The sequence below is a fragment of the Marmota monax genome, unplaced genomic scaffold, assembly GCF_021218885.2.
Source record: "Marmota monax isolate L192 unplaced genomic scaffold, Marmota_monax_Labrador192_F-V1.1 WCK01_AAM20220418_F8-fsc00026, whole genome shotgun sequence".
Classification (NCBI taxonomy): Eukaryota; Metazoa; Chordata; class Mammalia; order Rodentia; family Sciuridae; genus Marmota; species Marmota monax.
This window is the reverse complement of record NW_026693108.1, coordinates 9,841,428-9,864,653: the sequence shown is the minus strand read 5'-3', so window position 1 is coordinate 9,864,653 and position 23,226 is coordinate 9,841,428. Positions and strand designations below refer to the sequence as shown.

General features: G+C 37.8%; 1 protein-coding gene across 1 annotated transcript in view; it reads left to right on the top strand.

The window, feature by feature from the left end:
- The window catches only part of Itgbl1 (integrin subunit beta like 1), a 227,187-nt gene that overhangs the window by 82,070 nt on the left and 121,891 nt on the right, over window positions 1-23,226 (top strand). Inside the window, exons 3-4 of the mRNA XM_046454898.2 lie at window positions 12,066-12,212; window positions 21,929-22,051. Of these exons, the coding sequence (XP_046310854.1) occupies window positions 12,066-12,212; window positions 21,929-22,051 (270 nt within the window). The remainder of the gene's footprint in view (window positions 1-12,065; window positions 12,213-21,928; window positions 22,052-23,226) is intronic.

Below are 23,226 nucleotides of genomic sequence, written 5' to 3'. Positions count from 1 at the left end.
AAACAAAGGAAACCAGGTTTTGAAAGCTACTGGTTTGTATCAGAACCTTAGATCTTAAGCTGAAAAAAAAAGAAGTGAACTTTGTGCTGCATTTTATAGTTTTGTTTTTTCTTCAAGGATAGGTAGTATTCCAAGATCAACTATGAATGTGAATGAATTTGAGAAATCTTAAAAATAACCAAAAAATATATACACAATAAACACACACAAACACACATATATACATGTCTTTAGATGCACTTTTATCTGTTGGCACATTGACTAGCACTGTAGTCTTTAAATCCTTATTCAGCTTCAGTTGGTTATTGAGTTAATTTTTGAGTATGTTTGCATAATGCCTTTGTGAAATGTAGACTTCCTCCAGGAAAATTTCATGTCTCTGTAACCCAGAAACCCACTTGGTATATGATCAGATTGTGTGTGTGTGTGTGTGTGCGCGCGCGTGCACACACACACATGCACACTCGTCATGAGAGAAGGAAAAACATGGAGCAGAATTTACACTTGATACCCATTTTTTATTCTGCAAACTCACTTCTTCTTTTTATTTTAGGATTGTGATCATCAGGGCAGTTGTGTTCAGGCCAGCTGCTCTCCAGATGCTTTCAGCAGAGAGGGTGACAGCTGGATGGAAGCAGGGCATTGCAGATGTAATTCCTCAAGATGAGGGATGGCAGAGTAGGATGGGCCCTTAATCCAATATGGGTGGTGTCCTTATAAGGAGAGAGTCACAGATAGTCTTGGGGAGAAGGCCATGTAGTGACAGAGGCAGGGATCTGAGTGATATACCTTCAAACCAAGAAGCACCAAGGATTACTGGCTCCCACCAGGAGCTCAGAAGAGACAAGAAAGGAGTCTACTCAGAGTCTGAAGGGACCATGGCTCTGCAGTCACCTTGATTTTAGACATCTTGTCTCCAGAATAGAACACTTCTGGTGTCTGCAGTTACCCAGTTTGTGACACCGTGTTTTGCCAGGAAACTAATATGAGAGATTAAATATTTGCTTGGAGTTACCCAGCAGCAAACAGTGGAAGTGGATTTTGAACACAGTGTCATGTGTCCATGCTCTGAAGCCCTGAGCCTGAGTGGAGTTCACTCTGCAGGAAGCCAGTAGAACTGGAGATAAAGAATGCAGTAACGTCAGATGAAGAATGCTATTAATTTTGGTTTTAATATGATTTCATTTTAAATGGTAAATAAACTCCGATCACTTTACAGTTAAGAGTTCTTTCATGAAGGATTATGCACCATAACCTTCTGGACATATGAGTTCCAAAAGGAAAGGGACAAACAAAACAGTGCCATCAAGCCACAGTCCCCAGCTCTTCCTCCCACCTCTTTTTCTAGAGCAAAGGGTCCGCTTAAGTCCACTGCCTTCTGAAACTGAACAAATGGTATTGGCTGCAATGAGGAAAACAGAGATTTTGGGTTCGTAAGCTATGCAAACTGAGCAAACCACTTAAACACTAGTCCCTAGTCCTCTCATCTGCAAAATAGAAAAACGAAATCCATCTCACTGGCTCATTGTGAAAATGAAACAGATTAGCCTGCATACGGCACTTCTCACAGTAGCAGAAGCCAGTGGTTATTGGGTGTCCATTTCCTCTCTCTCCCATTTTCCTCATCAAGATCACATGGCTTATTAATGTCCAGGCAGGACTAAAACCCAGACCTTTTAATTTCTAGGCAATAGACCCTACATGGAATTCTTCCATTGTTCACCTCAAAATATTCCCAAGAACATTTTGAAAAGCAGAAACACCTAAAAGGCCATTTTTTTGTTAGCTTGAGAAGCTGTCGGGGACTGGTGCCCCATCTTGAAAATTATACTATGAGACAATGGAGTCTTAGAATTCTAGAGGTAGCATAGTTAATTCTTACGTTTCTTACCACCAGGGAAGGCTGGGAATGCATAATGGCTCAAAAAGAGTAGGAGAAAATTGAGAGTATTTCTTGTTAGGTAAGCATGTTGGGATCCCCTGGGTGATAGGACACAGTGCAGGTCTTGGGTATTTACACATTGGAATAAAAGCAAATGGGTTTGAGCTGTCAGTGTTCAGATTGTTCAGATTGAAACATCTGCGTCAAGGTTACTGCATAGCTCCAGCAGTGGTACACCCCACGTATTTATGACTACTGGAGGATGAATTTGGATCATCCATTCTTCTCAGTATGATAAAACTAATAGTGGTCTTGCTTTGTTCTTTATTTTTTTTGTATTTTATTTATTTATTTATTTTCTTTAATTTTTATTGTTGGTTGTTCAAAACATTACATAGTTCTTGACAAATCATATTTCATACTTTGATTCAAGTGGGTTATGAACTCCCATTTTTACCCCGTATACAGATTGCAGCATCACATCGGTTACACATCCACTGTTTTACATATTGCTATACTAGTGTCTGTTGTATTCTGCTGCCTTTCCGATAGGAATGATAGGAATTGCTTTGTTTTTTATTTTAAAGCTAGGAATAATGAAAATAGAAGAAAGCATTTCAATTTTTAACCATATTACTGAAATTCGGGTAAATACCTCATGCATGAACAAAAATGTGTACTTATCTCAAAAATTACACATTGTTGTATGTGCTGTTTAAAAGTTTAAAACAAGTATTCCAAGTCATTATCAAGAGTGAGTATTAGCTCTGCATCACTGTGACCAAAAGACCTGACAAGAACAACTTAGATCAGGAAAGGTTTATTGTGGCTCACAGTTTCAGAGGTTCTGTCCATAGTTGACCTATTCCATAGCTCTGGGCCGGAGGTGAGGCAGAACATCATGGCAGAAGAGAGTGCTTGAGGGAAGCTGCTTTGTTCATGACAGCCAGAAGCAGAGAGGGTTTGAATACAAGGATCCAGGGGTAATACAATGTGCCGGGGCACACCCCTAGTGACCTACTTCCTCCAGCCATGCCTGACCTGTCTAGTTACCACCCATTAATCCATTCATATAGATCAACCCACTGATTGGATCGCCACTCTCATAATCTGATCATTTCACCTCTGCCCATTCCTGTGCTGTCTCACACATGAAATTTGAGGGGAACCACTTATCCAAACCGTAACAGTGACATAGGATTGAAAGTAACTCAAGTTATCCATTTTTGTATCTATAATCTCTGTTCTATCATTGTTTATTTCACACATTCCGTTTAAATGCAGAGCTATGTCGTATTGTAGGATTTGGGAAAGTAAGCTTTAATTCCACACCCTCAGTGAACTTACTCTCAAAGTGAACATAAGATCTTTGTTTCCACATAAGGTTTAGAGAGCTAGAAGGTGTCATTCTACCCTTGCATGGAAGAGAAGTGGGACAAATTGCAAATTTCCAGTGCTCTTGAATTCATCCAAGATCTGAAAGCGTAGGAAATTTGCTATGGTCCAAAGTCTGGGGATAAATGTGCACTTGGGAAGAAAAAAAAGGGGGAAGGAAAAAAAAGGAAACTAATAACAAAATACTGAAAAGGTGGAGATCTTACAGCATCTAATTTTTATACTTACCATGAAATTAGAGCATCTAAGACTATGTGTTAGTGGTAAAAGAATAAACCTGGAATTAAACAGAGTCTTTAGATAAGATACAAAAAGAACAATGGTTGAAGAGAAAATTCGATCATTCGAATTTAACTAAAATCAAAGCATTTTATTCTCTGAAAGATGTTGTTAAAAGGGAAAGGCAGCAGAATACAACAGACACTAGTATGGCAATATGTAAATCAATGGATGTGTAACTGATGTGATTCTGCAATCTGTATATGGGGTAAAAATGGGAGCTCATAACCCACTTGAATCAAATTGTGAAATATGATATATCAAGAACTATGTAATGTTTTGAACAACCAACAATAAAAAATTAAAAAAAAAAAAAAAAAAAAAAAGGGAATGACAGGAGTGAGATGAAATGTCAGTGGAGTTTTGAGGTGCACTTCCCTGATTGCTAATGACGTTGAACATTTTTTCATATATTTTTGGTCATTTGTGTTTCTTCTTTTCAGACGTGTCTATTCAATTCATTTGCGTATTTATTAATTGGGTTATTTGACTTTTTTTGGCGTAAAGTTTTTGAGTTCTTTATATATTCTGGATTGTAATCCTCTGTCAGAAGAGTATCGAGCCAAGATTTTCTCCCATTCTGTAGGTTCTCTCTTCAGAATGTCAGTCATCAAGAATACGAATAATAAATACTGGTGAGGATGTGAAGAAAGGGGAACATTTTTACACAGTTGATGGGATGGCAAATTAGAATGAGCACTATGGAAATCAGTATGGAGGCTCTTCAAACGACATTAGTATTTACAAATATAATGCACCAATTTAAAAATATGGGGAAAAAAGAGAATGACACAAAAGCCACAGGTTGGTAGAAAATATTTGCAAATCACATTTATGATAGTGAACTTGTATACAAGATGTATAAAAAACTGAAAATTTCAACAGAAACAAACAAATAAACAACAACAACAACAAAACAGTCCAGTACAAAAGTGGGCAAAAAATTGATTAATTGCCAAAAAGCATATGAAAGGATACTCAATATCATTATAGTTATTGGATAATGCCATTTAAAATGAAAATGTGCTACCCCTGCAGAGCTGTTAGAATGACTAAAATATTTTTAAAAAAAGAAAGGAAAAATGGAAGGGAGGGAGGAAGGAAAAAGAGAAGGTCCCGATTCCAGGTGGCTGAGGGGACGTGGAACAATTGATCTCTCGTGTGTACCAAGGGGAAATGCACACTGCACTCCTCTGGAAAACAATTTGGCAACTTTGTTTTAGAAGTAAAGTTATATATGTATGTCCCATGTGAGCCAGCAATCTCTCACCTCAAAAGAAATGAGAATGCATATCCATGAAAAAACTGAACTCACATGTTTATAGCCTTTATTAACAGTTACGAAGCATTGCAGGCCAACAGACATGTCCTTCCACCTGAAATGGATAGATCCACTCTGTTGCATTCATACAGCAGGATCCTAGGCAGCAATTGAAGAAAACAGAGTGAGGAATTATGGATTTACACCTTCATAAGATGACTCTTAAATGCACTTTGTCTAGTGGAAGAAGCCAAGTCTGAGACTGTATGTTATTATACAATTCCATTCACACAATATTATGAATTAGGTCTAACTATGGCATAGTGGGGAGACCAGATGAGCAGTGGACAAGGACTGGGGGACAGTATGGGGATCATGTAGTAGGAAGCAGGAGAGAGGTTTGGAGTAATGGTGTTGTTCTGGAGGGACGGTGCCCATGGACGCCACTCCATTCATCTGTCAAAGCCCATTGAGCTGTACGATACAGAGTTCACGTGTTAAATGTAAAGCTGGAATCCAAGATGGAATACACACGGTGTCAAGTGCTGCTTTAAGAAACTTTGGCGAACAATGTTTTGTAAAGTTAAACACAGAAAGAACTGTGCACAAACACAGTGTTCTAATCAGTCATAGTTTCTAAGCAATTCTGAAACTATTCTATGAGTATAGTAGTATGAGCAAGTAAAGATCCTGTAGCAAATGAGGGCCACATTTCTCACGGTTGGAGAAGGAAGTTAAAAACAAGAAAGGCTGGCACAACTCAGTGTGGGAGATGCAGGACTCGGCATGGATTGTGCATTTTTGTTTTGATTTGTGTATGCTTGTGTGTGTATTTATGCAATGCATAAATACCAATATAGATAAAAATATAGACAATATATGTGTCTGTATTGGTTAACATGTATGCACGTATTTCCTCACTCACTCTGAGAATGTCTGAAAGTAGTGGCACCCAGGGAGACTTAGTATTCAGATCTCAGTGTTTATTGCCCAGATTTTAATATTTCAGTGTACCACTCATAAATAAAAGAAGCCAGGGCTCCTTACAGGACTCGAGCAGGACAAGTAAAAGTTGAAGCATCTTATAGAATCAGAAATTAATAATGTACTGAAATATATGTACCTTCTTTTGCTCATATCTATGTTCACATAGAAAAACCAGAGGAGCCAACCTACCAACCTGAGTTTTCAATAGCCAAAGATAAGAAAATTGAGCAACAATACAAATAATGCAATTGTTTAAATATAATGTTCAAATAAACTAATACCCTAAGGACATATAGATATAAAGAAATAATTTCATGAACATAAATGCTGGGGAGAGGTATTGGCCAAATTGAATTGTTATATTGTGTGCATATATGAATATATAACAATAGATCTCATCAATATGTAGAAATATGATGTAACAATAAAAATGAGGAAAAAAATAACTAAATGTGGGGACTGTATACCTTATTCCTTACAGAAGAATTCAAAATAATAAATGCTGAAAAGATGAAGGAAATAGAAAATTACCCTTAGAATACCAAAGTGATAAATACTAAGGGTCAGATCAATTGAAAAATGCTAAAATTAATGGGGAATATGTTGAATAGAAACAGGGTATTTCTATGACCCTGTGGAGTGTAGCAGATAATATTGAACAATATTAATTTTTGGTTTTGATTATTGTGCTGTGGTTGTGTGATATGCTAGCAATTGGGAGGCTGGGTGAGGGTGTATAAAATTACCATGCATGCAACTCTCTTGTGAGTCCAAAATGATCTCAAAATCATGTTTAAACAAATGTGAGCAGCTGAGTGTGAATGCACTGGGATGCTAACTGGAGTGCTCAGAAATAACTGCCTCTAGTAGACAATGCTTATTAGGTAATAAATAATGCAGTGTGCTAATTTGTAGCTTATTAAAACATATTTTATTAAAGCTCAATAGTAACTAACAATTATTTGGGAATTAGGTCAACAAAGATTCTTTTATCAGGGAGTAGTATTTTATTACTGACATTGCTTATCATTGTTGTTGATAATATAAAATGAGATTTAATCAGTTTTATTATTATTTTAAAATATTTACTGACCGTGAACCTCCTTACAGCCTGCACATGGGGTATTCTTCTTTGATTTCTTCATCCATCCTTATTATGTTAAAGAAAGTTTATGCATAGTTACTGGGATTGTGTGACAAAGACAAGTTTGTCATTAAACAAGATCTCCATGAAATCTAGCTATAGCTGATATCCATATCTACTTCTAGATCTACATCATCATGTACATTTGTATCATCATTTATAGCTCTACCCAGCGCTGGGGATGTAGCTCAGTAGTCGAGTGCTGGCCTACCATACGTGAGGCTGGGTTCAATCCCAACCACTGCAAACATGAAAAAATGTGTGTGTATGCATATGTACACAGATAGGTGTATGTGTATATATAGATACAGATATGTATAACAATTCAATTTGGCCAATACCTCTCCCCAGCATTTATACATATACATACACATATACATAGATACACTTATTCATACCTATTGATATTTACATTTATATATCTACATCTATTTCTGTATCTATGTCTACCTATCTACATATTTACCAACTTCTATCTAGCTAGCTAGTTTTCTACTTTTTACCTATTTAATATTTCATTAGGTCTTGAGACCACAGACGTGTAGCTAATTTAATAAGTACATTTTATTTTTATGCAAAATGCTAGTAGACTTGGAGGAGAGAGTTAAGCGCTATCCCTTTCATCTTTATTTTTTCTTTCTTATATTTGGCAGAGCAATTTACAATTATTTTTTCATTGATATATGCAAATGAATAGTTGATATTTAAAAATTCTTCTATGCTGGTAAAATCTTTGTTTCCATTTTAAGGCAGTTTGTTTAGGTATCTGCTGGGCACTGTGGCGTTTGCCTGTAATTCTGGCAACTCCAGAGGAGGAGGCAGGAAAATTGAAAGTTTGATGCCAGCCTCACCAACTTAGTGAGGCCCTACACAACTTGGTGAGACCCTGTCTCAAAATAACAAATAAAAAAGAGCTGGGGATAAAGCTCTGTGTCAAAGTATCCCTGGCTTCAATCCCCAGTACTAAAAAAATAACTGAATAAAAAGTGCCTGCATTGTTCCCTTGATGTTTTTTAAGGAAAATTTCACCACTGACTAGAGTAGATTAGTGCCTTGGCATTACGTAGTTAAAAATTTTTTTAAAAAGGAAGTAATTGCAGAGCTGCTGATTATTGATTATTCAGGATTCACAAAACCTATGTTATTCTGTTGGAATACTTTTCCTTTATCAAAGGAGAAGCAAGAAGTTAGCATGCCTGGGAGAAAGTGGCCAGGCTTCTGCACTCTTACCTGAAAAGAGGATCACAATACTGAACGCACACTGTGCTGTGGCTTGGCGTCCTTCCCGGTGCCGGGCTGCACCATGACAACCCTGCAAACAGTAGAAATGGCCTTTCCCCTCCTCGTCCCCATTGCTTTGGTGAAGGAGTCATTTTGCTTTTCTCTGACATTTTTGTTTTGTGTTGGTTTCCCTCGACTCCTTGGGAACTTATCTGAAGGTCAACAGATTTATTCTGAAGCATGTTGCTCTGTTCGTTTTAAGACCACATTTCATAGTCGTGGGAACTGAATTGCCTGGGGAAGAAACAGCTGGAATGGCTTAGACAGTCAGGAATGGGAAAGCCTTTGCTGGCTAGGACTTGATGTGGGCCTGGGACAGCAGAGGCCACCCCTAGGCCTGGGTAGGAGGAGTCCTGTCCTGGGTCCCGTGGTTTAGGGTCCCTGCTCTGGTCCTCCAACTGTTACCATGTGGGGGTGGGGATTGTCGGAGAAGCCAAGGGAATGTGGCCACCTGGACCCCTGGAAATGGTCACGTCTTGTCTCTTACACTGAGGTGCCTGGAACTGAGAACTTTCCACCTTAAAGATCCCAAACTCTCTCTCAGACTTGGCCTGCCCCTGGGTCTGTGGCATTGTTCATTTCTCTAGACTGGAGCAGTGGTTGAGAGCCCATTACAGGAGGAGTAGAGGGGAGGGATGGCAGAGCCGCCAGTAGTGGAGCTGTGCCCAAGTACATGTGGGTTCTCAGGATCTTCCTTTGTAGGGCAGAGGCGAGGGGCAGATGGCCTAGCTGCCATCCTGGGCCAGCCAATTTCTCAAGATCTTAAGAGAAAACAGTGATCTACCTTTCACCTGAATTCGGATTAGGAAAGATGAATGTACAGATGTCTATTTGCAACTGTTGTGGGCTGAACACCTTCCCCATAAGGATCTATATTCCTAGCACCTGTGCCAGTTAATATGACTTTGTCTGGAAATAGGATCTTTAAGATATACTCATATTAAGGTGAGGTCCTGCTGGAGTAGGGAGGTCCAAGTCCAGTGCCCTGTGTGCTTATCTTGGGGTGACAGTACAGACACAGAGGAGAGGGTGTGGGGGTCTGAGACAGGGACTGGAGGGGCCTTCTCAGCCACACAAAGCTCAGGAGTGCCAATAATTACCAGTAGCAGGAAAGGCATGGGAAGGTTCTCCCTCAGAACTACCCTGCAGGAGGAACCACGCTGCTGACACCTTGATTTTGGCTTCTGGCCTTCAGATCTGTAGGAAAATAGATTTCTGCTGTTTTAAGCCACCAAGTTGGTAGTACTTTGTTATGGGAATCCAGGAAACTGATATATAAGGGGTAAATTATTTTGAAAAATGGGGTCTTTTACTGAAGCCATATTATGGACCCTGTAATGGAGATTACCTTGGCACAATAATATAGAAATCTAATCCCCTGAGGTCTGTTGAATCTCTTATTAACTTGGAAAAAATAATAAAAATGGTCTGAAGACTATTTTCTTTTCTAAAAAAATAATATATTTACCTCCAAATAAGGGTATGTGGCCTATTATTTGATAATTTTTGACAGTCAAAAATCAATTTCTATTCTATTAGCTTTACTAAATGGGGAGAAATGAATCAAAGAGGTTTTTACTGGGCATGGAGTTGAGAAAGAATATGAAGGCAGTAACCTTCCCTACATCCCCTGGCATTTTTGAGCAGATGCCAAAGGAAGTGCTGAGAACATACCACCAGACCCAGGGTTGGCCTGAGTGGGTCCCCAGGATGCTAACTCTCTTCATGAGGGAAGGGGCCCTATAGACAAAATAAATAAATAAATATATAAATCACATTTTCAGGACAGTGCATTGGGGGGTCTTCAGTGTACCAGTATGTATCATGGTGCCTACAAAATACTCCTTCCCAGGGTTATTTTATCCTAGAGTCTTTCATTGAGGGAGTTTCATGAAACTGCGCCTCTGTGGGCTGTGTGGAATAAGCACCTTAGAATATTGCATCTACTAATGCTTCTTTGGGCCTGTTTGAGATGAATGAGTTTTTTCTTATCCTATGTACATTTTCCTTATTTCCCTCCCATTTTAATCTTTGCTCCCTTTAAAGAATTGTGATCCTTGACTCAAAAAAAAATGTGTTAACCTTTGATTCATCTCTGCTACCTATTCTGTACCTTAAGGTGTAAGAGTTTCAACCCACCATAAAAGAACTAAGTCATCTTTTATCCTTGGGTCAGCAAATCATTAATATCAAACTCATTTATCTTCTAAAACATTTCTACTTTTCTTTACTGTTGACATAAGGCCCTTTCTTTGGAATGAGCCATAAGAACTATCTGATACTCAACTGACAAAGGTGGCAATATCATGTGATTCAGCCTAACACATTAATGTTACGAAGGAGTCAGTACAGTTTCCAAGATACATAATTTACCAAAAGAGGCTTAGCCATTTCAAGAATTTGGATCAACCCTTTTACAAATAGATTGGATTGCTGACAGGCAGGATCACTTGTGCTTACGAATGATACCAAGTTGGCCAGGACTGACAGGAATGTGTGAGGACAAACAGGAATGCAAAATGATATGATCAACTTACAGAGTCAAATTGTAGTGAGTATAACGAATTTCAAATAGGTGCTTGCAGGACTTTGTTTGCAAAACAGAAACAATTGATTTGACAAATGCAACAGAAATAAAAGCATTTACAAGGGTTGGAACACATGAAGAGAGGTTTTAAACTCACAGCCAATCCGATTCAGGCTGTGGTGAACTCGCCCAGACAGGCAGCTTCTGAGCTATCAATTCTGACCAACCACCTGCACCTCATCCTATGGATTCTGGCTGCCACATCAAATGACTGACTGCTGGCACCAGATCAAAGATTCATTCCATGAGGTCTCTGAATCTTAGACATTTAGACCTAGTATTATTATCTTTAGTAACATAAACATTCTCTCCCTACAACCCATTCCAACCCTGCCTAACTTCCAAGAACCAGATAGTCCCGAAAATCCCCATTCTTCCTGTAGGTCACAGACTATTGTTCATGAAATGGCAAACACTTCTGGACAATGGTAACACCAGCTTCTTTATCTATCAGCCTTGACTTTGAAGTTTGTAAGTTCTTTGAGGACAAGAGCCAAGTGTAGGTGCTTTGTACTTAGGTCAGGCTAATGTGCAGTCGATAAAAACATTTGTGGGCTCCATCAAGGAGGGCTTTTAATGCAGTTTAGGATCACAGCCATATAACTGACATCGCCTAAAAGCAGGATGATGGCTGGTGATGGAGATCAGTACGGACTGAAAAACTTCTATGGAGACAGAAGTTCTTATACCTTTGATTCTTGAACCAAATTTCTTCATGAAGAAGGATTTACTTGTATGTGTAAATCTTATCCCATGGTGATATTTTATGTATCCATAAAATTTTATTTCTTGTTTAATTCAGATAACTATAGGACTGATGTTTAGTTTAATGGCTCTTCATTAAACAAAGCTTCCTCATTCAGAATTTGTGGTTTTAGGCATGATGAAATACAATTAAATAAAAATATTCCTCCTAGGCTTTTTTCTCAAATTCTGTGGTACAAAGTAGATTTTTATATTTTGATTTCAAAACTTTTTGACCATGTGGTTTATTAGATTTCTGATGTATTACCCTGATTTCTCTATAAATTAATTTAAGGTTTATACAATCATTTATCAAAGCTGATTATTGAGATAAAATTCTTATATTGCATTACACTATAGGTAATAGCATTATCCCTTAGCCTCTGAGAGATATGTGTGTTTCAATTTATTATTGCTCACCCTTGAACGGATGCCACCCTTAAGAGTTTTTGTTACAATGGTAGGAAGACAGTTTGAGTCTCACTGGATGTTGTTAAATCCTCAGGCCATGGTACCTGTGACTGCGGGAAGTGCAGATGTGATGCGGGGTGGTCTGGGGATGCTTGCCAGTACCCAACCAACTGTAACCTGACAAGGAAAAAAAGCAACCAAATGTGCAAGAATTCTCAAGATGTCATCTGCTCCAATGCAGGTAAGAATTCTGTCCCTTGAAGATTCTGAAGTGAAGTAATCAAATCTTGTTGTTTTGTTTTTTTTTTTTAATGGAAATTTGTAGGCGTGGAGAAATGTTGAAATGGAGTGAAGCTGCTTTTGAGTATTCTTTTTAGAAGTGAAATTTAGATAAATCAATAGGGAGAAAATGTCATCTTGCTGAGACTGGCAAGTTTGGTGCTCTCCAGTTTTTTCCTTTGCCTCCTCAGAGCATGCCTTGGAGCATGGTATTCACTGCAAACCACCTCCCACAGAATCTTATGTAAATTGGGAGCCATGATTTGGAATGGAGGATTAAATCTTATGAAAAGATTTATGTAACCAGCTTTTTTATTTATTTGCCACAGATCAAGGGTGCTTTGAATTTATACCTTAGCATCAAATAAAATCAAATGCTTTTAATTTTATAGATGATTCAGGTAATACTGGATATGAAACACATTGAAGAATAGAATGGCAGTGAGAGTTTTTGTTTGACCGAAATATTTTTATATTGCATCAGAGTCATTTAAAACTATTTCTTAGAAGATGGCAGAGAAGGTATAAAAATTAATTAACCAAACCATGTAAAGCAAAGCAGCTGCAGTTTAGGTTGGAATGGTGTTTAGCTAGTGTTACTATAATTAAATATTCTTAATATCTGGGTGTGTGGAGCCTTAAAGTTGTTTTTCCTTGACTGTGGTAGAACATGAGAATCCCAAAGGGTAAATGATAAATGTCAGTGCCAATGTCCTTCCCCAGAAGTTCTGCTTTAGGTGCTTTAGGGTGTGGCTGGACTTCAGTGGGTTGTTAAGCTCCCAGGATGATCCTAATGCACATCCAGGGAAGGGAGCCAGTGTTCTCCATGTGTAAGGGCAAGGATTTGACCTGCTGAACGAATACCTTCCCTTGCTGAAGCTTGCATTACTGGTAGGGCCCTTCTGCAATCAGAGCTAGGACCTTTCCACATCTGATTGCTGCAGATTGCTTGGTATAGAGGAAGCCGGGTAAGGGTGCTCGGCTAATAGGAATCAGGGCCACACCCAGCGTGCGGTGCCAGAGGACCCATCAGGGACCAAGACAAGTGGTCTGAGCAGTCGTGTCACTTCCTGTGCTTGTGCTCCTCTCCCCACTTCTCAGCACATCAGCCTTTCCTTTTCTTTCAGAGGTAGGATTTCTCTACCTCTGACTCAGAACACCCAACAATATGCACCCTGCACACCCCTGCACACAGACAGTAGCCCCTTTTATCCTGAAAATATTCATTCTTTCAAACTTATTAATAAAGACTAGGATTCTACTTTTTTAATATATGACAGCAGAATGCATTACAATTCTTACTACATACATAGAGCACAATTTTTCATGTCTCTGGTTGTATGCATAGTATACTCACATCAATTCGTGTCTTTATACATGTACTTTGGATAGTAATGATTATCACATTCCACCATCATTGATTACCCCATACACCCACTCTTCCCTTCCCACCCCTCTGCCATATCTAGAGTTTGTCTATTCTTCCCACATTTCCCCTCCCTACCCTACTATGAATCAGCCTCCTTATGTCAGAGAAAACATTCGGCATTTGGTTTTGTGGGATTGGCTAACTTCACTTAGCATTATCTTCTCTAACTCCATCCATTTACCTGCAAATGCCATGATTTTATTCTCTTTTATTGCTGAGTAATATTCCATTTTTATATGCCACATTTTTTTTTATCCATTCATCTTTTCAAAGGCATCTAGATCCGTTCCACAGTTTAGCTATTGTGAATTGTGCTGCTATAAACATTGATGTGGCTGTGTCCCTGTAGTATGCTGTTTTTAAGTCCTTTAGGTATAGATCTAGGAGAGGGACAGCTGGGTCAAATGGTAGTTCCATTCACAATTTCCAAGAAATCTTCATACTGCTTTCCATATTGGCTGCACCAATTTGCAGTCTCACCAGCAGCTTTTTTAAGTTATCTGTTTTTTACTTTATTCATTATGCTTTTAAATAATCAAATTCAGGTACTAAGATGCATTATAACCATGTGAGGGCTAGTCTAGGAATCTTAATGTTCTCATGATTCACAATAACATATTTCAAAGGAGAAAATACACAGAACTGTTTTGATAGATGATAAACTATTTGATAAAATTAAAACATTTCTAAGATATCTATACTTGTACTTTTTTTTAAACATTGAAACAGATAATTTAAAAAGTACAGTACTTTTTTTTTATCTAACTGCCTACCATCCATCATTCGGTTTTGTCAATTGACTCAACAAAGTTCTTTATGTTTCCTTCTCCTTGCAGGATCTAATCTAGGAACAATGTTATACTTAGTTCTCTTTCTTTGGCTTTCTTTAATCTGGACAGTTTCTATTGACTTTGGCTTTATAGCACTGACAGCCTTGAAGAAAATTGTCCGAACATCTTTTTCTTTTTTAAATAAAATGTTACTCACTTTGGGCTTGTCTGATGCCTCCTCATGATTAGATTCTTGCTATCTATTCTTAGGTGAGATACCAGATAGATGATTTTGTGCTTTTAGGATGTTTCATTTAAAGCCGGTGATGTCCATCTGCTGGGATTGTGGGGGATCACTTCTGACCAACGCATCAAGGTGATGTCTGATGTCACGCCTGTTATTACTGACTTTATCACTGATTTACCCATTTTACAAGTCACCCAGCTATGGGGAAAAACTTTGAAAGCAAGCAAATACCCCAATCCTCATTAAAATTAAGACTCTCTCTTATGGAGAGTTTATGAGGATGATTGGAAAATGATAATTTCTGAAATCCAAATTTAATATTTACCAATTGACACCCAACATTCTTCCACAAATGGCCACCTTCCCTTATTTGCCTGTTATTCAATATTTTATTTACATGGAATTTATTAGCAGTCTGGAATCACAACTCCTATGATTTCAATGGTTTGTCAGACACTTTTATATTCAATTACTCTGTGCACAGATTGTCTCAGATTAGATATTTAAACCTTCTCAGGCTATATTTTGTGTTCTTGGGATCTGACTCAGTTGTTTTGTTTCATTTTGTTTTGCTTCTACTAATATGTTATTTTTACTTTTTTTTGTATATACAAAGAACTGTGGTTCTTTTTTTTTAAAAATATTTTTTTATTTTGTAAAAAAGTTGAACCCAATACCTTTGTTTTATGTATTTATTTTTATGTGGTAAGGATTGAACCCAGGGCCTTGAACGTGCCAGGTGAGCGCTCTACTGCTGAGCCACAATCCCAGCCCTGTGGTTCTTTTTGAATGAATAAAAATGTTGAAAGAAAAATTTGTGATCCCTAAGGAAGTTTATTTATATCGGGGTGTATTTTTCTTGGCCATTTCTTTAATGAACATGCTAGTGTCAAAAAGGTAGAGTGAGGCACAATATAATTTTGGAATTTATTTGCTCAAAGAATGATTCATTATTTGGGCATCTCCAAAACAGAGGTGGTTCAGAAGCACTGAGAGAATGCAAATGGAAGGCTTTGACCAAATACAAGTAAAGCAAATGAAATATTTAATTGGTTACAGTTGTAAATTTTCCTTTTTGGTCAATCCCAATGGAAGACCCTGGTTATATAAGGATGATAAGTTTTCTGTTTGCTTCTGAGTGGTTGAGCTCACATTCTGTTTTTTCTCTTTTTTTCCAATGTTGAGATTTATAAGAAATATCTCAATACACATGTATTTCCTTTTGTAGAGATAAATACATATATTAATATTTATTTTAATTTTTTCCCATATACAAGATAAGTTGCACACATTTTTACCAATCAAGAAAGGTTAAGGTCACTCATGAGACCTAACTGATTTTACCTGCTCAGGGATCAGGGATTCTTAAGACCTGTTCTCTAATTTACATTAACACTACTAAATACATGCAGGTACATACACATGCATACATGCATGAATTTCCATACATATATCTACAGGCATAGAAGCACACGTGTGTATGTGTGTAAGAAATAATGATTTTACACCAATGTATTCAATTCCAGTCCACCCACACGGGTAATTTCTTGCTTTCCCCATTCCATATTTTCATATACCAAAATTCATATCTCATTTTTTCAATCCTATGCTTCATCTGCAATTGTTTGCAGAATTGCTTCATATGCACAACAATACAAAACAAATCTACCAAAAAAGACCAAGATTTGTTCCCCATATACCCCCTCCCCACCCTCATTTAGCCCTAATCGTGCCTAAGATTAGAGTATGTCATCAAATGCTGCATTCATAAGTTACTTGGATTCCTTTTATTTTCTCCCCATTAATGTGGTTATGATAGTAAGTTGAAGTACAATTGAGCATCTTTAGTTTGTATTATTTTCAGTTTTAGTTTTTTCCCCTTCCTTTCCTTTGTTCATTAATATAGTTATATTTTGTAATGCACAGTACACAGAGCACATTTCCAGAAGTCACATGTATGCAGAAGAGTCCTCAGAGAATCATCACTCTCCTCCAAAGCTTTCTACCTTACTCTCAGCATCCTGGGGAATCAGCTTCATTGCTTTATGCTTTACCTGCACAGTGTTTCTTTTTGTAGTGATAAATAGATATATGGATATATTATGTTTTTCTTTTTTTTCCCTATACAAAAGATAGCACACTATGTTCTTCTGCAAATCTGCTTTTGCCATTCAACATTATATCCTGGAATTCACTATGTATCAGTTCATAGAAAATTTTCTCATTCTTTTTTCAAAACCATAGTATTGAATTGTCTGAATGTGGCATGACTTATTCAATCTCCTATGCTTTGGCATCTGGAGTTTTTGATATTTTCAAATTGCAAATAATAATGCATGGAATTGTCTGGTCCGTGTGTATTTTCGTATTTTTGGAGGTGCATCTTTCAGTGTAATTGATCAGGAGTGAGATTATGGGGCCAAGGGGTAAATTTATGCTCAATGTTACTTTGAACCTTTTCCTTCACACTTCCATCTTAATATGTAAGTCTTTCCTATTTAGCAATCTCATTCTCACCTGTCTGTCTTCTAATACCCACTTCCACCAGCCCAGTTCAGGCCACTTCCTACAAATTTCATTAGCCTAAAGCCTCTCTCTTGTAATCTTTCTGTTTCATATTTCAATGTGGTCCTCTACAAGTAGCTTGGAGCAGCAGGGAAAGAGGAAATAAATGGGTTGAGCATAAGACTGAAGAGCAGGATGAGATAGAGTTGGGGACCAACTATCTCTGTGAGAAACCCATAAAGGTGGTAATGTGTAGAGCGAGGGGGAGGCTCCAGCACCTTGGCACAGGGATGTGGACTGGTGTTCAAGTCTGGTAAGTCATCCTAGTCGGCTATATTAGGCTGCATGAAGAACCAGAGCTAAAATAATCTGGTATAAAGCAGGAGACCAATCCTAGAGTGAGTTAACTGGCAACCAAGAAAGAGAAGCAGCATGACACAGCCCGAACACAGGAGTCTGGCACTTTTGCCTGGGCGTCCATATGCCATGTCTTGGAGGCTCAGTTGTGAATTCTGCTGGATGGGTGAAACAGGAAGTCTCTGAGCTATTGTAAACTTCCCACACCAGCCAGGAACAGTTCGCACGTGTGGATGAGAGTGAGTCTGCTGGTGGGGGACATCGGGGAGGAGTTGCAGAATTCAGAAGCACAGGCTGTTTCTTTCCACCTTTCGGGGGTGGGAGGATGGATGTCAATAAAAAACAAAAAATAGACAACAGGACACCTTCCGCATACAGAGCCCTGACCAAGTTACTCTCTGCTCCCAAACACAGCAGACTCCTTTTATTCCAGCAGGCAATCTTAAATCCCTGACCTGTGATCTTGGTCTCCACTGTTTGCCTTTAGCCTACCTTTTCCCCAGACTCAAGTCAGATTCTTTATTTCCATCCTTATTCCCTATGCTAGGCATTTCCCTCAACATCAAAAATCTGTTCTCCATCTTCACTTGTTGGAATTCTACCCATATACAGGTGCCAACTCAAGAACTGACTCCTTCTCTCTGCCTCCCTTCTTCACAGCCAGCCTGAGGTTTATCATTTCTGCATAGCATTTGCCTCAAATCTGTTACAGATGCTTTTGTGTCATGCATCTTCTGTCTATACTCACACACACATACACACACACACACACACACACACCCTAATGGCTTTATAGTGTATGATTACGCAAGATATATATGTGTATATCTTATCAATGATAACTTTCTTCCTGGTCTGTGGTTTATTTAATGCTATTAATCTTATTATCTCCTACAGCATTTTTGCTGATAACAACGTAGGTCACCAGACAGTTTAATGACTAAATATGAGAGAGGCTGAGAAGATGAATGAATAAATATGAAATAAAAAAAGGATGGTAGAAAAAAATAGATGAAGCAACATCATGAACTGTAACATTAGATGGTGAACATCATGCTAAGTGAAATAATGCAGACCCAGAAAGCCAAGGGTCCAATGTTTTCTCTCATGCATGGAAGTTAGACATAAAAGACAGAAAGAAATAAAAACAAAAGGAATCTTACTAAAATAGAAGGGAATTAATAGAGTAGAAAAAGATGATAAAAAAGGCAGGGGGAGAAGGGAAGGGTATGTGAAAATACTGGGAATAAAATAACAAAATTATGCCATGTCTATGTACAAATATACTGAAAGGAATCCCATATAGGTGTGTATAAACTGTTTAAAATAGCAATAACAATTATAAGAGGGAAATAAGTAGAGCAGAGCAAGCAAATCAAGGGGAGGGGATGGAAAGGGAAGGTCCTGGTGAATGAGATAGATAAATTATGTTACATGTACATACAAATATGGCATAATGAATCTCACTGTTATGTATAATTATAATGCACCCCAAAATTTAAAGTCTACCTCTTTTCAAATAACTTTTATAAAAGTAAAATAGTTTTCAGGAAATAAACACAAAAAAATGAAGTTTAATAAAAGTCAAATTCACATGCACATTCTCAAGCTAGAAAATAACAAACTCAAATTCTGCATAATCATCATTTATAGGTACTTATGAGAGAAAAACACCTATAGATAATAGTAAATTGCAAATGATCTGGGTCCTAGAATCACACAGAAGACATAAAAACAAGGGCATTTCAGGACCCACAAATATAAGGTGAATCTGGAGAAAGTATTTGGAATAGGAATGATATCTCAATATCTTAGTGGTATAAGAGGGGAGGGAGGACTCAAATTTTTCTGAAAGCCTCTTACGGACTATACACAGCAGTGAATGTTTTGAACAACCAATAAAAAAAATAAAAAATAAATAATTGAATACAATTTTAAAGAACTACGACTAAAACATTTTTAGTTTCATATATTGAATATGTTTTGATATTCAAACATGTTTCCACAGCATCAGATGATTACAAGTCCTGGGCATTACAAAAAAAAAAAAAATTTACTTTTTACATTATTGCTACATCAGCTTTCTTCTGATCAGTGTTTGCATGAGAGGTCTTTTCCTTTTTCTTTCTATAGAATGATTACTAAAATACTTGGATGGTTATCCCACTTTATATTTCATTGCTACATTCTTTTTCTTTGCTTCCTTTGTTATCTTCTGTCTTGTATCGATAACATTTTATACCTTTATTGACCTGCTGCTTCATTTGGAAAACTTATTCTTTTAGTGTCGGTCCTTCAAATATAACTATGCACAATTATCTGAACATTTTGTCTCAATAAGTTATTCAATATGTCACTTCCTATAAACCACAATTACCTTAGCTTACTATTTTGTAATATCCAACACTTTCCTTACGCATCAAAAAAGGATTTCTTCTTTTAGTTTTATAATCACTGAATGATTAATTTTACTAATGTGTTTTATCAATTGACTGTAAATCCTCTTGTTTTTAATAGCCCATGATCTCTGGTGGTATCAATTTAATTTAATTTTTTTTACTTAGTCAAGTATATCTTTTAAAATGTTATTTTATAAGAGAATCTGAAAATAAAATTTTTATGATTAAAAAATAAATAAATAAATAAATAATCAGACAATATATTTGAGGAGCTAGAGCACATCTATTTGCACATCTATAATCTGAAAGAGAGAAATGAAAGTGATCTTGAAAATGCATAGCCAGAGAGGATTAACACCTGGATTCAATTATATGTCTACCTTAATCTGGAGTCCATACTTTTCCAGTGCACCACATCCAGAATTGCTAATATCCTGTCGCTCAAGCCAAATAGCATCTTTGTTTCCTCCCCCTCATTCGTCTCTCATACCCAATCAGCCACCACATGCTGTGTGTTCTTTCTCCTGAAATTTCCCCAAATATGTTTACTTCTTTGTAAACTCACTGCCATTTTCCACCTGGTGTCTACCTTCTTTCCTGCAGACACATATAACTGCCTCTTAACTTCTTTTCATGTCCACTTTTGCCTCATTTCAATTTATTCTCCATGTGACAACCAGAGCACCTGGTATAAATTCATACCTGGTCTCATTAACCCTTCCTGAGACCACTTCTGTGACTTCTTGTTATTGGATTAAAGTCGGAATTCTTTGGCATGACCTATAAAACTTCCACCCACTGCCCCTTTTGTTACACTTTTCACGTCATTTTGTAAACTCAAAGTTCTCTGAGTTTGTTCCTTTTATCCTCTTTTGCCCCTGAGCCTTTGCTGTTGTCTCTTGCTGTAACTGAACCTCTTCGCCACTCACTTCGCTTAGCGATTTTTTTTTAAAACAGCTCTCAGTTTTCAGCTGCTTCCTGCGGAACTCTACCTTTGACCTCCAGGTCTCAGCTAAATCCCCTTGCTATGTGTTTTTGCAGCACTTTGCACTTCTCTATTTTATCACATTGATTTCTAGCTCTGAGAAGAGGATTATGGCTGACTTGAACTGTTGGATTTCCAGAGATTAGAGTAGAATCTGATGGATGATAAAGTCTTAATTTTATATAGTTATAGCTATGATAACCAATTAAACATGGAATATATATAAAAGTACACTTTTCTTAAGAAGACATCTTATCTCTGGTACCATCTGAATGTGATATTACTGTCAATGAAATCATTCTTGGGGAATGTAATCAGATCTTCAGAATTGCATAAGCACATGGCTATGGTAGACCAGATGACTCCAGTGTCTCTATCACTCTGAGCTGCTTTGAGATTCTGTGACCCTCCAGGAATCTATGCCTAAGAAAACCCACTAGGTCTTATTGTCATTAAGAGCAAAGGTGTAAGTTCATGCTGAGGATGTGAAATTATCGGAGGTGTATATGCTTTCCATTCATGCATTGGATAAGAAATTAATTCCAAAAATATTATTATGTAAATAGTGTGCTCAAACATTATGCAAAGCATTGAATAAATCCTGGTGAGAAAGATAAGCAAAGTTACTTTCCTCACAATGCTTCAAATTTTCTGCTTTATTTCACTTCAGACTCAGGTGTAATCAGCAGATATTCATTTATGCATCAGTTGAAGGGACAAGCTCTGCACTGAAGAGGTCAAATTATATTCATTAAACTATTAGAGGTCAATAATAAGAGCTGCATAATATAAAATATAATGCTGTGCCATGGCAATCTCAAAAAGGAATAGCTTATTTTCAACCTCATCGTACCCACAGAAATGCATAACTGGAATACTGAATTGATCTGAATTGTGTATTCACCTGAAAGAAACAAGACAAGAACTTTATTAGCTGTAACTTATGTGCACATAATAAACAATCTTTCTTTGTTTTAATGGTTTAGGTACATGTCACTGTGGCAGGTGTAAATGTGACGATTCGGATGGAAATGGCCTTGTTTATGGTAAATTCTGTGAGTGTGATGACAGAGAATGCATAGATGATGAAACAGAAGAGATATGTGGAGGTATGTATATTAACTGTAGAAATTCATTGAAGTACCTTTACCATACTTTTGTCTCCACATAGGTTTCTGCTCTGGTGTGCTATTTAAATTTGAACCTGCTTATTTGGGAAATACAGAAGGGAGTTAGCCTAAAGCACTTAAGAGTGGCTAGTGCTTTTTCAATGTGAAACTTGATTGTCCCTGGAGGAGAACCACATCATTATGGTAGTGCACCATCTGCAGGGCTCTGAAGTGGTTTAAATGGAACGTCATCTTTCCCCTTTTCACCTTAGCTGTTCTTATTCTCTTTAATCCTATCTCTTGACTTTATATTTTAATTCCATTCTGTTTTTAAATCATAAACCTTCAGAGAGTTTTGTGTCCTGTTGAGTAAATGGCAGTTCACTAGGCTGTTAGCCTAGAACCTACCTCCCATAGCCAGCCCCATATCTGCTTAGATAACCTCTTCTACAAACTTTTCTACAACCATCATTATTCAAGCTGTTTTCCTATTGCACTAATTCTTGTAGGTTTCCTAGTGCTAGGACTGCAACCGATGCTTCAAACTCTAATGTCGTATCTCACAGCATCACTCTAGAGTAAGAGTTACGTCTAACCACAGGGACAGATGTGGAAACTGGGCATTGGATAAATTGGACAATTTACCCACAGTCATTCCCCCATTCATGGTAGAATTTAGACTCCTTTCTGACTGACTCTGAAAAGAATGGTCTTGACCCCTCGCCACTCAGCACAGCCTCATACCTGGGAGTCTGCAGCTCATGGGAAGAGCCTCCTTCTCCCATCCTTCCACCCACTAGTTGGGGCCAGATGTCTCATATGCAATCTTGACTGTCACAAGAGTGAAGCAGAGAGCAGCAAGAATCACTTCAGAGAGGCAAATCCCTCTCTCCTGTTGTGAAACTTGTATTTCACTCATGCCCTTCAGGATTGCAGTCCGTGGAATCTTGTCTTGTATGTGGAAAAGGTGGTTTTAGAGAGTGTTTCCCTGGAGAATCAGGATCCAATAGGGCCAGCACGTGGCAAGCCGTCCCTTTGTCCCCTTGCATTGCTTTTGTTCCCACTGTAGCCTCCTCCAGATATTCTTGCTTTAGCTTTGTTCTGTCCTTCTTCCTGGTCTCCTGGCTGCAGAACCCACCGGTATAAAAACAAACAAACAAACAACAACAACAACA